This window comes from Ruditapes philippinarum, unplaced genomic scaffold, assembly GCF_026571515.1.
Source record: "Ruditapes philippinarum isolate M1 unplaced genomic scaffold, ASM2657151v2 ctg3689_1_1_1_1, whole genome shotgun sequence".
NCBI classification, from domain to species: Eukaryota; Metazoa; Mollusca; class Bivalvia; order Venerida; family Veneridae; genus Ruditapes; species Ruditapes philippinarum.
In genome coordinates this window covers 103,811-118,105 of record NW_026861147.1, presented here as the reverse complement: position 1 = coordinate 118,105, position 14,295 = coordinate 103,811, and the positions used below count along the sequence as shown (strand labels likewise).

Here is a 14,295-nt window from a genome sequence, read left to right as displayed (position 1 = left end):
ACTCCATGCTTAGCATTTACCTCTCAAACCCCGGTTGGCATGGCGCTGCAGGTTTCGCATTCACACCTGAAAAAAACCAGGGTGTATATGTTTTGTAAAGAAATTTTGAATTGGAAAAGGTAAAATGATCTGTCCCATAAACTATGACTGACAAAAGTCCTTCGACCACATATCATAATCATTTACCTTCCCCCATATTTTTTAAATTTTTTTTGTGAAGAAAGGGAAATTTTTGTGAAGGCAAATTAACTAATTCACTGAATGTATTTAAAGTTGTATTATTACTGAAAAAGATTATGTTGTTGACAAAAAACATACTTTAACAAACCGGGAAAAATAATTAAGGGCCATATTATATGTTTTAAAAAATTTTTTTCAATTTAGTTAAATTATTGGGAAAGTCCATGAAAATTTATTTTTCCAAACTTTACTAAACAACAAAAAGGAGGGGAAAACATTTAAAAAAAAATTTTTTTACCCCAAAAAAAAAAATAAAATTAATCTTACTGATCGGAACCTCCGAGGTAAAAAATCATCTTAAAAAAGTGCACTCCCGTAAAAAACCCCATACCAGCTAAAACCCTTTCTTTTCAAAGTTTTTTCCCTTGGGCCATTTGGACTTACAGACGTGTTTTTTTACAACATTTATTATGGCCGAAAAATTAATCTTTGTATGACTTTTTATTTTCAGTATTCAACGTAAAACAAAGATTACAAAAAGTACAGCCATTTATCTTGTGAAATTTAATCCGCGGCAAAAAAAGAAAATAAGTCCAAATTATTTTATATAAATAAAATCTACCATTTAACATTCCCAATCCCGCTCTCTGATTCGGGCCCATTTTCTTACGGCGAAACAAAGTTCTATATTCCCTTCCCTTTCCGAATTCTCAAATCATTGAATCGTGCTCTCGAAATTTTTCAATTGTCGTTCAGGTTCGTACATTGTATGGTCTGAACCCGACAAAATTATCATGCCAACCGTAATCAAAGACTTAGCCCAGTTACCATAATTCGTATTTTTCAGTAACCGAATTGTACGTGTGTATATTGTGAAGTCACTACTTTCAGTTGTACACTTAGGGGATAATTATACGTCACTTCCGGGTTTTGAGGTCGCACCGTGCTAAACGGATAGCAAGTCTAGTCATTGTGCGATACCGGGTTTTGTAACGGTAATACTAAAGCAATTTCCGTGAAATTTTTTATTCGAATTTTAGGAAAAATAAGTTTTTATTAAAAATGTATGTTTTAATACGATTAGATACTAAAAAGAGCAATTTTAAAGCGAGCTCAGGAACCTTTTTAAGAACTCTTAAAGTAGAAAATCGAAATAATATGTGCAAGTAAAAATTAAGTAATAGCCCCCTCGAATGAGTGAGTTTTATTTTATGTTATTTTAATTTTGCTCGGCCAAGTCATTTCCATGTAATTGCTTTGTTTAGTATGTTTAACGACAATGAGGCAACGACGGAATAAAATATTATGTGTTTATATCATTTTCAAAATTATTCAGCAGTGAATTTTAATTTCAATTGTGGGATTATCCTGGCTGATATTAGATAAAGAATATTTGAATAATGCTGAAAATTTTTTTTAACCTGGAGAGATTAACATTAAAAGGTTAGATTATTAATAAAGCACAACAATACAGAAAAAAACAGATAAACAATAAACATGTTAAAGATGTAGAATGAACGCACAACTTAAATTTAAGTTAAAGAGCCCCACGATCTGTCCTTATCCCGGTGCGGCACATCATAAGGTTGTTACGCAATATTACGTTGTGAAAAGAGTCTTTTATAAGTGCGCTTAGATATCATAGCAATGAAATATAATTGTTGCCGATAACATGCAGTGATGAGATATGATATATATTTAATACATATCTATTGATTTTAAAGGTCACAAAAAAATAGGAAGAAAATGCGAAAAACATTGTCGATAAAATAATTGTCGAAAAAAACGATTAATATCAACTAATGTATAAAGATAAACTTTATCTATTACCTATGTATTTCTCAATAACTGTTGTGTTCAAATACTGCAATTCCAATTAAGAAAATCCTGAAAATATAATTTGGAATTTACCCGTATCGCCCAATTTATAAAAAGCGTGGGGCAGTCTTGTTATATTTCGGCAGATTTATATCTTATCCTAAACATTTTCAAATCAGTCACAATTAGTATAATCAAAGCACAGAATGCGCTGAATTTGTTTGGATCTCAGAATGTCAGAGAGGTGCAGCTTGTGAGATTATAAAAAAAGTTGTTTTTTGTATAGTGCCACCGATGCTTTCCAGCGTTTTAATTGTAGTAAATTGGCTATAAGACTAATTGCAACACTGATATTCAATTCAATGTTTATTTGACTTAAACAATTTGAAAAAAAAAAGTTGCCTTAACTGAGATTTGAACTCAAGACCTCTCGCTTCCGAAGCGAGCGCACAAACCCCTCGGCCACGGTGATTTTTTATGTTAATGGCCTGAAGGAAACCATATTATTCTAAGTTAGGGTTTGTATCTGCTGGGCCGGGTGGGGCTGCGTTCATTGAATTTTTGTAACGACGCTAACTGTTGTTTAACACTTGTGTAAATAATCATGGCGCTTACTTTAAGCATGTATATCTATAAAGAATAAAACAATTTTAGAAATCTTTGACCATTCGGGAATTATTTTGCTTGAAAATTAATCAGTCTGTCATGTAACAGTCTGTCTGTCTAATGCAATTAACAGCATTAGAGTCTGAAATTTCCCTACCATTACTTGTTTGGTCTGACGACTCAAACAAATAAAAAACATAAATCGTTTGAATTATGCAGTCCATACAGCTAATCTTGGTAATGAAAACATGAGCATCATGTTACTTTAGCTACACCGAGAGCAGTTTCGATATCACGTAATATTAGATAGTAAAAATCAGACAATAAGTTACAAAATTCCGATGCATTGTACCTCGAATGTCATTCATTTATTCTTTGCTAATTTGTAATTTGCAGGACTTTATCGGTACAAGTAATAGAAAGAGCACCGAAAAACGAGGCTATCTGATTTGTACGAGGGGGCGTAGCCCCCGAGTATTAATCAGATTGCCGAGTGTTTTGGTGTTCTTTCTCTTTTGTATCATAGTCAAACATAAAAACACATTCCCTGTTGTCACAATATGAAACCCCGGCAAAAATGGACCAATGAACGAACATCTGAATATGATATTTCTGTCGCTTTCCCTTTCTCTGCCGTCACAATATGTAAACCCCAGCAAAAATGAGCCAATCAATGGGCATGCTCTGGAGTGCGGGTAACTAATACCCGCACTCCAGTTAACGCACTGTGCATGTATATGTAAACGATTTAACCCTGACACATTTTCAACAGAAAGGTCTCCAAACTATGATACAAGTAATAGAAAGAGCATCGAAACACGAGGCTATCTGATTTGTACGAGGGGGCGTAGCCCCCGAGTATAAATCAGATTGCCGAGTGTTTTGGTGTTCTTTCTCTTTTGTATCATAGTCAAACCCTGTATCACAATATGAAACCCCGGCAAAAATGAACCAATGAACGAACATCTGGATATGACATTTCTGTCGCTTTCCCTTTCTCTGCCGTCACAATATGTAAACCCCAGCAAAAATGAGCCAATCAATGGGCATGCTCTGGAGTGCGGGTAACTAATACCCGCACTCCAGTTAACGCACTGTGCATGTATATGTATACGATTTAACCCTGACACATTTTCAACAGAAAGATCTCCAAACTATGATACAAAAAATCCATATCGCACAAAAAGGCATATATTCAGAATATTTCACCGCCATTGGTAACGTATCTTTGGCATGCGTTTCAACTTTTATTATTCCTTAATTTACATAATAATTATTACTGCGTAATGCTTTGTGCATATCTAATCAAAATAAAGACTGAAAATACTTTTATTTGCGCAGTCTTCGCCGTTGAAAGTTTTATGTGCGCTTCGATGTATCAGCCAAAATACATATTTTCCTACAATATCGGCTATATTTGAAAGCGATATCGTTATGCCTTTTAATGAAAGAAAGTAATAATATCTCACCTTCTCCATTTCATGTCGGTAGTTAGCAGACGACTCTTTTTAACACTATAGTATAGTTTAATTACTACTACCTTGCGTTATTTGAGCCGCGTCACGACAAAACCAACATAAAGGGTTTGCGATCAGCATGGATCCAGATCAGCCTGCGCATCCGCGCAGTCTGATCAGGATCCATGTCGTTCGCTTACAAACTATAACAAGTAGAGAAACTGATAGCGAACAGCATGGATCCTGATCAGTCTGCGCGGATGCGCAGGCTGGTCTGGATCCATGCTGGTCGCAAACCCATTATGTTGGTTTTGTCGTGACGCGGCTCAAATAACGCAAGGTACCCTGAATTCTTAGCTCTGTCAGATGGTTTTATGAAACTTTTATCGTCCATTTAAATACTATTGTACGAGATAAGGTTACAGAAATGGCGTATTGTAAATAAATGACCATGCATAGTTACTCCCCTTAGATAAATGATCGTCATCTACACTTCACTTTTTTTGGAGGGGTGGGGGTGTTATGAATAAATATATAAATATCAGGTCAAAGGTTTTTATATTTATAAATTTAGCTACATTTATTTTAAGTTTTGGTAAATTAAAATGAAATGTAAACATTTGTCGATAAGCACAAACATTTATAATAGCTTTTTATTAAAATGTTCGATTTACGTTCATTATCGGTATTATAGTTCAGTAGACGCTCATTATTTGAAATGGAACGGTTTCATATCGTTTAAGACGCTTTTTAAAAGATAAAGTATAGAATAGTGACATAACCTGTTATGGGATTGTCTATGCACATAAATACCCGTGTTTTATTGTAGAAGGCGTCGAGTTTTGGGTTTCGGGGAGAACAAATAAATATATGATTTTTGTAACTTTGATGTTAGAACTTACTAAGAGCTCCCTTCCCGTGGAGAGGGAATAGGTAAGCAGTTGCCTGCATAGGCCTGAAATAATGCTCGGAATGCACCAGAAAAGATGGAAAACCGCCATGTAACCTTTACTTGGTTTGTGCGACGTAAAACCCAACAATCAAACACACATCCCCAAAATCTCACAATTTATATACAATTAGAAAATTATAGCACATTGACAAGTATTTTTGATCATAATGCAAGTCAAAAAAGTGTATGGTCCTTTGAGAACTTTGTACGGAATTCGATGATAAAAGTTTAGTGATTTGATAGAAAATGGTACCGTAAGCACTACAAATCTGATCAAAATGCCGGAAGCAAATGGAATCCATACGCCTGAAAATAGCAAATTATTGAGTCTGTTTACGTACGGTACTGGAAAGTGCAAGTTACTGCCCGCCCCCTAGGAACGGATTAAAGGTCTGAGGTAAAGAATTGCCATGTTTTTTCTGTTTTAAATAGATTGTACGTACGTAGATTACAATGACACACAACAAAAAAGTGTTTAAAGAAGTCCTTTGATGAACTAAAAAACAGGTTTTGGAAAGTCGGGTTTTCCGTAACGCGATGTGTAATTTCAAACACGCCGTTTTTTACACAAATAGCCATTCAATTATTCAACTGGTTTGTAAAAAAGAAAGAAAGAAATCAATAAAACAGACAAAAAACATCCTAAACGCTTTCTGTTACATACTAAGCGATGTACGGCGTACATGTATATATAATTTGTAAAATTACATTATTATATATGAACTATTCATTGTCAAATGACCAACATCCTCAGTTTCTTCTTTCTTTATTTTTTATCATTCAGTGATTTTATTTTTTCCTTTTATTTATTTCTTGTGTGTGTTTATATAGCATGTATAGTTTTGCTGTTATGAAAAAGCCCCATCATGTATAGTAAATTAGTACTTTGTATGGAAGTTAAAATACTTCTTTATTTATTTTACAACTTTTATGACAAATTAGAACACATTTATAGCTACTTTCTCCTAGTAATAAATATCTTACATTCTGTTCAAGCAATATTTAAATGTTGTAAAATTCAAGTTTGCACTTTCTTAATAATTTAAAAAAAAAATGTTTCTAAGGCAAAATATGCATGCATATAACTAAATAATATATAATAGATATGTTGATATTGTTTAGTAATTGTAGTCTGATCTAAATTTGTATAAATGCCTTGTTAAACATTTTGACCTGCCAGTCATTTATGTTGCAATCCAATCAAGTTATTATCCAAAAGATAATTCCTTTGTTTTCATTGGTAATTAGAACTGCACTGACCACACCCCGCCAAAATTTAATGTACAGGTGACTGTCATTAAGGTAATCATTCAATCGAAATCATAATATTTTAGTTCTATTCTATTCTCGTTTGATTTGTGGATATCGATATGATATAACGTTAACAAATATCTTTCTACTTAGCTTCTTACATAAATTATTTAAGTGTATTTATGTTTATACCTGTCACCAATAATTCTCGGCACGTGAACAAATCTCGTTCTACTGTGTACATGCATAAGTATTTTTATGCAATCATGTCGTAACCTTTGTTTATATTTGTCAACAATACTTCTTGGCAACGTTAACAAATTAATATTTTTTCTTCTTTGTTTAAGTACATTTGTTTCTTACATGTATAAGTATTTCTTATGCAAACTCTGTTACATATATCATATCATAACATTTGTTGATACTGGTTAACAATACTTCTCGGCTAATTGTAACTTGTAACACTTTACACTATACAGAATATGATTTGACTATAAATTGTATGTTTACAATTTTATGTTAAGGTGACAACAGACACTTTCCGTGGTACTCACATAAATGTCATTTAAACCAAGTTATTTAAGTAATAATTGTTATTCATTTAATCTTTGTGCATTAAATGTCGTTGATCATCATAAAAAATAACATATTTGAAAAAATGCCTTTGTAAATGATTGATTTTGAATAAAAATCCTAAAATTTTAAATCGTCATATCAAAGTCATTTTTTATTTTTTTGTCATCAAACTTTTGGAAAATAACCATACTTATATTATCTGGGGAACGGTGTCTCAAATTTTTTATATCTTTTCTCAAAAAAATATTACGTAACGTCAAACAAAATATGCGACTTTTTTCACCATACATATTACGTAATTAAAGATAATTAAGTCGCTGATTGAGCAAACAAAAATCCCTGACAAGGTTCCCTCCGTAAATGAATTTCCTTTCACGTGCTTTAAACCGCATGTTAATTGCTTGATTATTAAAAAAGTTATGCCGCTTCAAAGTTAGTCCGACCCGCATCAAACGAAGTGTCATAAATCGGCTGTTCTCTCTCGGACCCCTACGTTTCACGCTAAATAATTGCATAATACACAAATATCGCACCAGAGAGGGTCACAAGTTGCGGTAACATACTCTAACAACATTTTATGACCCAGTGACATCTGACCAATTAAAAAGATGCTGATTAATATCAGTTTATAGCCGAAATTTCTTCAATGAATGAATGAATGAATGAATGAATGAATGAATGAATGAATGAATGAATGAATGAATGAATGAATGAATGAATGAATGAATGAATGAATGAATGAATGAATGAATGAATGAATGAATGAATGAATGAATGAATGAATGAATGAATGAATGAATGAATGAATGAATAAATAATAAAAAAATAAGTAATCGGTAGTTTCTGCCGCCATATTAATTGATGACATAAGAAAATCACTACCTTATTTTGTTAACCTTCATGTCAGTTTAGTTATGTGTATTTCTTTTCCTCGCTTATACATTAAAATATATGCTGTTTTGTTTCTTTTGGCGTGTTGTACAAGTTAAATTTATGTAAAAAATGATTTGTTATTTAAGTGCTCTCAATGAACGTGCCTTCACGATTTTCAAATACGCCGCTTTTTACACAAATAGCCATTCAATTATTTATTACAAAGAAAGAAAGAGATCAATGAATCAGACGAGAAAACATCCTAAACGCTCTAATTTCTGTTACAAACTATGTAATTTACGGCGTACATGTACCAATTATTATAACTTACATTATTATATATGAACTTTTTATTTTCAAATGATCAACATCCTCATTTTTTTATCATTCTTTTAAACGGTGTTTTTTCTTCTTTTTTTCTGTGTGTGTGTGTGTTTTTGATATAATAATGCTGTTATGAAAAAGCCCCATCATGAATGGTAATAAAACTTAATTGATCTCTGTGAACAAAAGGATGTAATACGTAATTTATGACCTTCGATGGTTATGTTTTTCACACGTTCAAGTGGTGTCAACATTCTTTTAGGGGACAATCAGACCTGCCAGTCATTTATGTTGCTATCCAATCAAGTTATTATCCGAAAGATAATTCCTTTGTTTTCATTGGTAATTAGAACTTCACTGACCACACCCCACCCACATTTAATGTACAGGTGACTGTTATACTGGTATTGAAACTTAAGGTAATCGACCAATCGAAATCATAATATTTCAGATCCATTCTAATTCAGTATCAGACTAATTGGTCATTTGTTACATTAACGAATGAATTAATTTATGAATTTATAAATTAATTAATTTATTTATTTATCTAATCAATTTATTAATTTGGTTTAAACATATTTTTATTCAGATAATATATACATGTAAATAATTTACAATTTAAGCAGAAAGGAATTGGACCGAGAGCTACAATAGTTCATAGTAGTCCTCTCCTTTAAATAAATTTATTAATTTATTAATTTATCAATTGACTAAATTTTTGATTTATTTATTAATTTATTTATTTAATAAAAAATTGAAACTTTAATGTCATCTAAAAATGAAAAAGAACTTAATAATTTGTCAAGATATTTATATTTTTCACTTAAAATAAGAAATTCTGATTAACTTTTATATTGTTAGATCTAAATAAAGACATACCGTAAATAACATATCTGAAAACATATTGTATGACTGTATTTGTATACATATATATATATATATATATATATATATATATATATATATATACATATAGATAACAATAACAATTTATTTCAATGTTAAGTATATATCTCATATTGTTAATTGCTAAATCTCATGAAGGTATATTGTAAATAACTTCTCTGAAAACATTTTGTACTGTTTTATGAACAATTTATTGTAAAATGTCTTACACTTTACCTATATTATGTAATAATGGCTATATGCTATATGTAGTTTAATGCCAAATAAAATATTGAATTGAATTGAATTATTCATTTACTAATTATTTATTAGTTTATTTATTCATTGAGTTATTAATTTATTCATTTAATTATTTATTATCTGTCTATTTATATATTTATAATTAAATGAATGATTTTTTTGATTTTTTTATTTATTTACTTATTCGTTCGTTCGTTCGTTCGTTCATTCATATAGAATTAATTAATTAACTTATTGATAAATAAATAAATAAATAAATAAATAAATAAATAAATAAATAAATAAATAAATAAATAAATAAATAAATAATCGGCAATATCTGCCGCCATTTAATTGATGACGTAGGAAAATCCCTACCTAATTTTTTTAACCTTCACGTCAGTAATACTTATCTGTATTTCTTTTCCTCGCTAATACATCAAAATATATGCTGTTTTGTTTCATTTGGCGTGTTGTACAAGTTATACATATCCAAACAAAAATGCTTTTGATATATTTAAGTGCTCTTAATGAACGTGCCTACACAATTTTCAAATACGCCGTTTTTAGCACAAATAACCATTCATTCATTCAACTGGATTGTAAACAAAGAAAGAAAGAGATCAATGCAACGGACAAAAAACATCCTAAACGGTCTTATTTCTGTTACAAACTATGCAATTTACGGCGTACATGTATATATAATTTGTAATTTTACATTATTATATATGAACTATTCATTTTCAAATGACAAACATCCTCATTTTCTTATTTCTTTATTTTTTATCATTCCTTTAAACCGTGTTTTTTCTGTGTGTTTTGTGTGTGTGTCTATGCTATTATGAAAAAGCCCCATCATGAATGGTAATAAAACTTAATTGATCTCTGGGAATCAAAGGATGTGTAATATTATACGTAATTTATGACCTTCGATGGTTATGTTTTTCACACGTTCAAGTGGTGTCAACATTCTTTTAGGGGGGCAATCAGACCTGGCAGTCATTTTTGTTGCTATCCAATCAAGTTATTATCCAAAAGATAATTCCTTTGTTTTCATTGGTAATTAGAACTGCACTGACCACACCCCGCCCAAATTTAATGTACAGGTGACTGTCATACTGTTAATGAAACTTACGGTAATCATCCAATCGAAATCATAATATTTCAGATCTATTCTAAATCAATATCAGACTAATTGGACATTGGTTACTTTAATGAATGAATAAAATTATTAATTTATAAATTAATTAATTACTTTATTTATTTAATCAATTTATTAACTTATTGTTTTATGTATTTATTAATTGATTTATAAATTTATTTATTTAATTAATTTATAAGTTAATCAATTGATTAGATTATCAATTTATTGATTTATCAATATATTAATTCAATTATTTATTTTCTATCTATTGATATATTTATAATTAATTGAATGAATGAATGAATGAATGAATGAATGAATGAATGAATGAATGAATGAATGAATGAATGAATGAATGAATGAATGAATGAATGAATGAATGAATGAATGAATGAATTTATTTCTTTCTTTTTTTATTTATTTATTTATTTATTTATTTAGAATTAATAAATAAACTAATTGATAAATAAATAAATAGGTAAATAAATAAATAAATAAATTAATAAATAATTAAATAAATAAATAGATAAATAAATAAATAAATAAATAAATAAATAAATAAATAAATAATCGGTAATTTCTTTTGCCATTCTAATTGATGACGTGGGATATTACTTTGTAAACCTTTATGTCAGTTATACTTATCTGTATTTCTTTTCCTCGCTTATACATCAAAATATATGCCGTTTTGTTTCATTTGAAGTGTTGTTCAAGTTATATTTATGTAAACAAAAATGCCTTTGTTATTTAAGTGCTCTAAATGAACGTGCCTACACGATTTTCAAATACGCCGTTTTTAGCACAAATAGCCATTCAATTATTCAACTGGATTGTAAACAAAGAAAAAAAGTGATCAATGAAGCAGACGAAAAACATCCTAAACGGTCTTATTTCTGTTACAAACTATGCAATTTACGGCGTACATGTATAATATATTATATTATTTGTTAACTTACATTATTATATATGAACTATTCATTTTCAAATGATCAACATCCATTTTTTCTTCTTTTTAATTTTTTTATTATTCTTTTTAACCGTGTTTTTTTCTTTTTTTCTTCTTTTTTTTGTGTGTGTCTCTCTTATAATTCTGCTGTTAAGAAAAAGCCCCATCATAAAGGGTAATAAAAGATAATTGATCTCATTGCTAATTAGAACTGCGCTGACCACACACCGCCCGAATTTAATGTACAGTTGACTGTCATACAATTAATTAATTTATTTATTTAATCAATTTATCAAAAAAAATATTTATATATTAATTCATAAATTTATCAATCTATTAATTTATTTATTGATTTCTTTATTTAATTATTTATTTTTCTATTTATTTTTTATATTTATAATTAATTGATTGATTGAATGAATGAATGAATGAATGAATGAATGAATGAATGAATGAATGAATGAATGAATAAATAAATAAATGAATGAATGAATGAATGAATGAATGAATGAATGAATGAATGAATGAATGAATGAATGAATGAATGAATTTATTTATTTAGAATTAGTTAATTAGATTTACTGTCATACTGTTAAAACAATTTTTTGAGTATTTCTACAATGTATAATGATATTTATTTATTTAAGTCTCGTTCATGCACATACACAAATAAAATTCATAAGCAAACATAAAACACAGAAAAGTACATGGCCATTCAATCATTGAATTATAAGAGACTAGTAAAACATTTATAATAACACGAAAATATCATACTAATCATAAAATTATATCCTACTATAAATAATAACTAACTACACAGAACAAATACTATAAATTAATGGAAAGAAATATACATTTATATATTTATATGATTAAAAAAAACAGTCGCTATTAATGTTTATGAAACTTAATGTAATAATCCAAGCGAAATCATAATATTTCAGATATATTTTAATTCAATATTAGACTAATTGCACATTTGTAACATTAATTCATAAACCAATTAATAAATTTATTTATTTAATCAATTAATTTAAAAAATAATGTATTTATTTATTAATTCATCAATTTATCAATCTATTAATTTATTAATTAATTTATTTATTGATTTCTTTATTTAATTAATTAATAAGTGTATTAATTTATTAGTTTATTAATATATTGATTTATCAATATGTCAATTTAATCATTTATTTTTCTATTTATTTATATATTTATAATTAATTGAATGAATGAATGAATTTATTTATTTATTTAGAATTGATTAATCAACTAATAAATAAATTAATAATTAATTAATTGAGTAAATAAATAACTAATTGGACCGGACCTATTTCATTTTAAAAAGGTCGGAACCGAATATTAACATGTAGAAAAACTTTTACTGTTAAACTTCCGATCAAATAAGTAAAACAAAAAAAAGATAATGATGAATTCCCCCATAATGTTATTCTCCCATCACGCTCTAATGGGGTATTTCTCCAAGTTAGCCATCATGGGAGATTTCTCCCATTTTAACTTTGGGAGGTTTTCGCACCATTTTAATTTTGGGAGATTTCTCCCATTTACTAAATGGGTTAGTTCAGCCAATGGGAGAATTGCAAAATTCTTTAAATATATTCCTCGAATACTTATAAGTTTATTATAAGTATTATATATTCAACACTTGTAAAAATATTTAGAAAAAAAAAATATTTTTTTTCCCACGGTTTTATTCTCCCACTTTAAGAAATGGGGTTTCAACCCCACTAAATTCCCAGTGGGATACGTAAAAACCCGTGGGAGAATTGAAAAACCCCATGGGAGGTCATACTTTGAACGCTCACACAGCGTTTAATTATTGCGCTATCTTTGTGTAATCGGTCAATAATCGTCTACTTTCATCCAAATAACTGTTTGATTTAAGTTTTTGTATTGAAACTAGGTTAAAAAGGGTAGTTGAGTTTGCGAAAATTCCGGATTTGCAAACTTATTCCGGAGGCTGTTTAACTTAAAGTCTGAGTTTTGAGTCATGTCCTTTTCAAATTTAGTAACTGAATTAAAAGCACTCTTATCTAAAGGGTCTGCAATTATTAGAATAACAGAGGAAAACTGTCGAAGAACGTTTCTGACTACTTTACTTTGATTGAAAAAATATTCTAAGTCAACAACGATTACTATCGAATCTACAAACTTTCCAATGAAAGATATAATGTCTTTATGAAAGTGTTGACCTAGATCACCCCTCAAGTTTAAAAATGTTATGGTATCCTGAAATTTGTCTTTTTTGTCACCGATGGTAGGTAACCAAAACATTTCCACCTGCCCATTACTAACCTGTCTTGGTGTCATTCCAGAGGGACAGTCAACATTAAAAAACGTTTTACAACCATCACTTAAAAGAAGACTATTCATCAGTTTTGATTTTGAATAGCGAGGGCGACCTAACCTTCCAAATGCTAATACTTTTGACAGCAGTTCAAGGGCGTCACTTTCGCTACCTAGTATATCATATTCATTTACATTCCTTTGCACATTGTCTATAATTAATGACCTCAACGGCCAAACAGAGAGTGCTTGATACTGTGTTTCAGTTGCTTCCCAATGCCGATATAAGAAAGGTACGGCAAGTTTACAAAGATACAATCTTTGAACAATCACCTGCTTCAACACTGGATCACAGCATTGAAAAACAACAGTGAATATATCTAATGGGCTGATGTCCTGATTTTCCTGTGGTATTTCCGGACAGCAAGATATATTATGTTTAACAGCAAAATCATTTTCGTCGCTCTCTGATACTCTTATATCTCTAGATTCGCTATGAACACACATCAAGCGCTTCAGAACTAACCAAGGAATACGAGGTAAGGTTACTTTGTCATTTTGCAGCCCATTTGATTCGTTTGTATCAATTGCTATTACATCCCGCAAAGAAATTTTGCCAGGGAATTTTTCTGTCAATTCCAGCCTTTGCAGTAGTTGATAAAATAAATCACCTTCACTTTTAGTTGAATCTGCAAAATATTACCGAATCGATGATTAATCGTTTATTTTTGAGCCC

The 14,295-nt window shown here is 29.7% G+C and overlaps 1 protein-coding gene across 1 annotated transcript in view; it reads right to left on the bottom strand.

Moving 5' to 3' along the window:
• LOC132714689 (interferon-induced very large GTPase 1-like) overlaps positions 1-14,066 on the bottom strand; it is a 34,342-nt gene extending 20,276 nt beyond the window's left edge. The window contains exon 1 of the mRNA XM_060697599.1: positions 13,681-14,066. Within this exon, the coding sequence (XP_060553582.1) occupies positions 13,681-14,066 (386 nt within the window). The remainder of the gene's footprint in view (positions 1-13,680) is intronic.
• Positions 14,067-14,295: the final 229 nt, after the last annotated feature.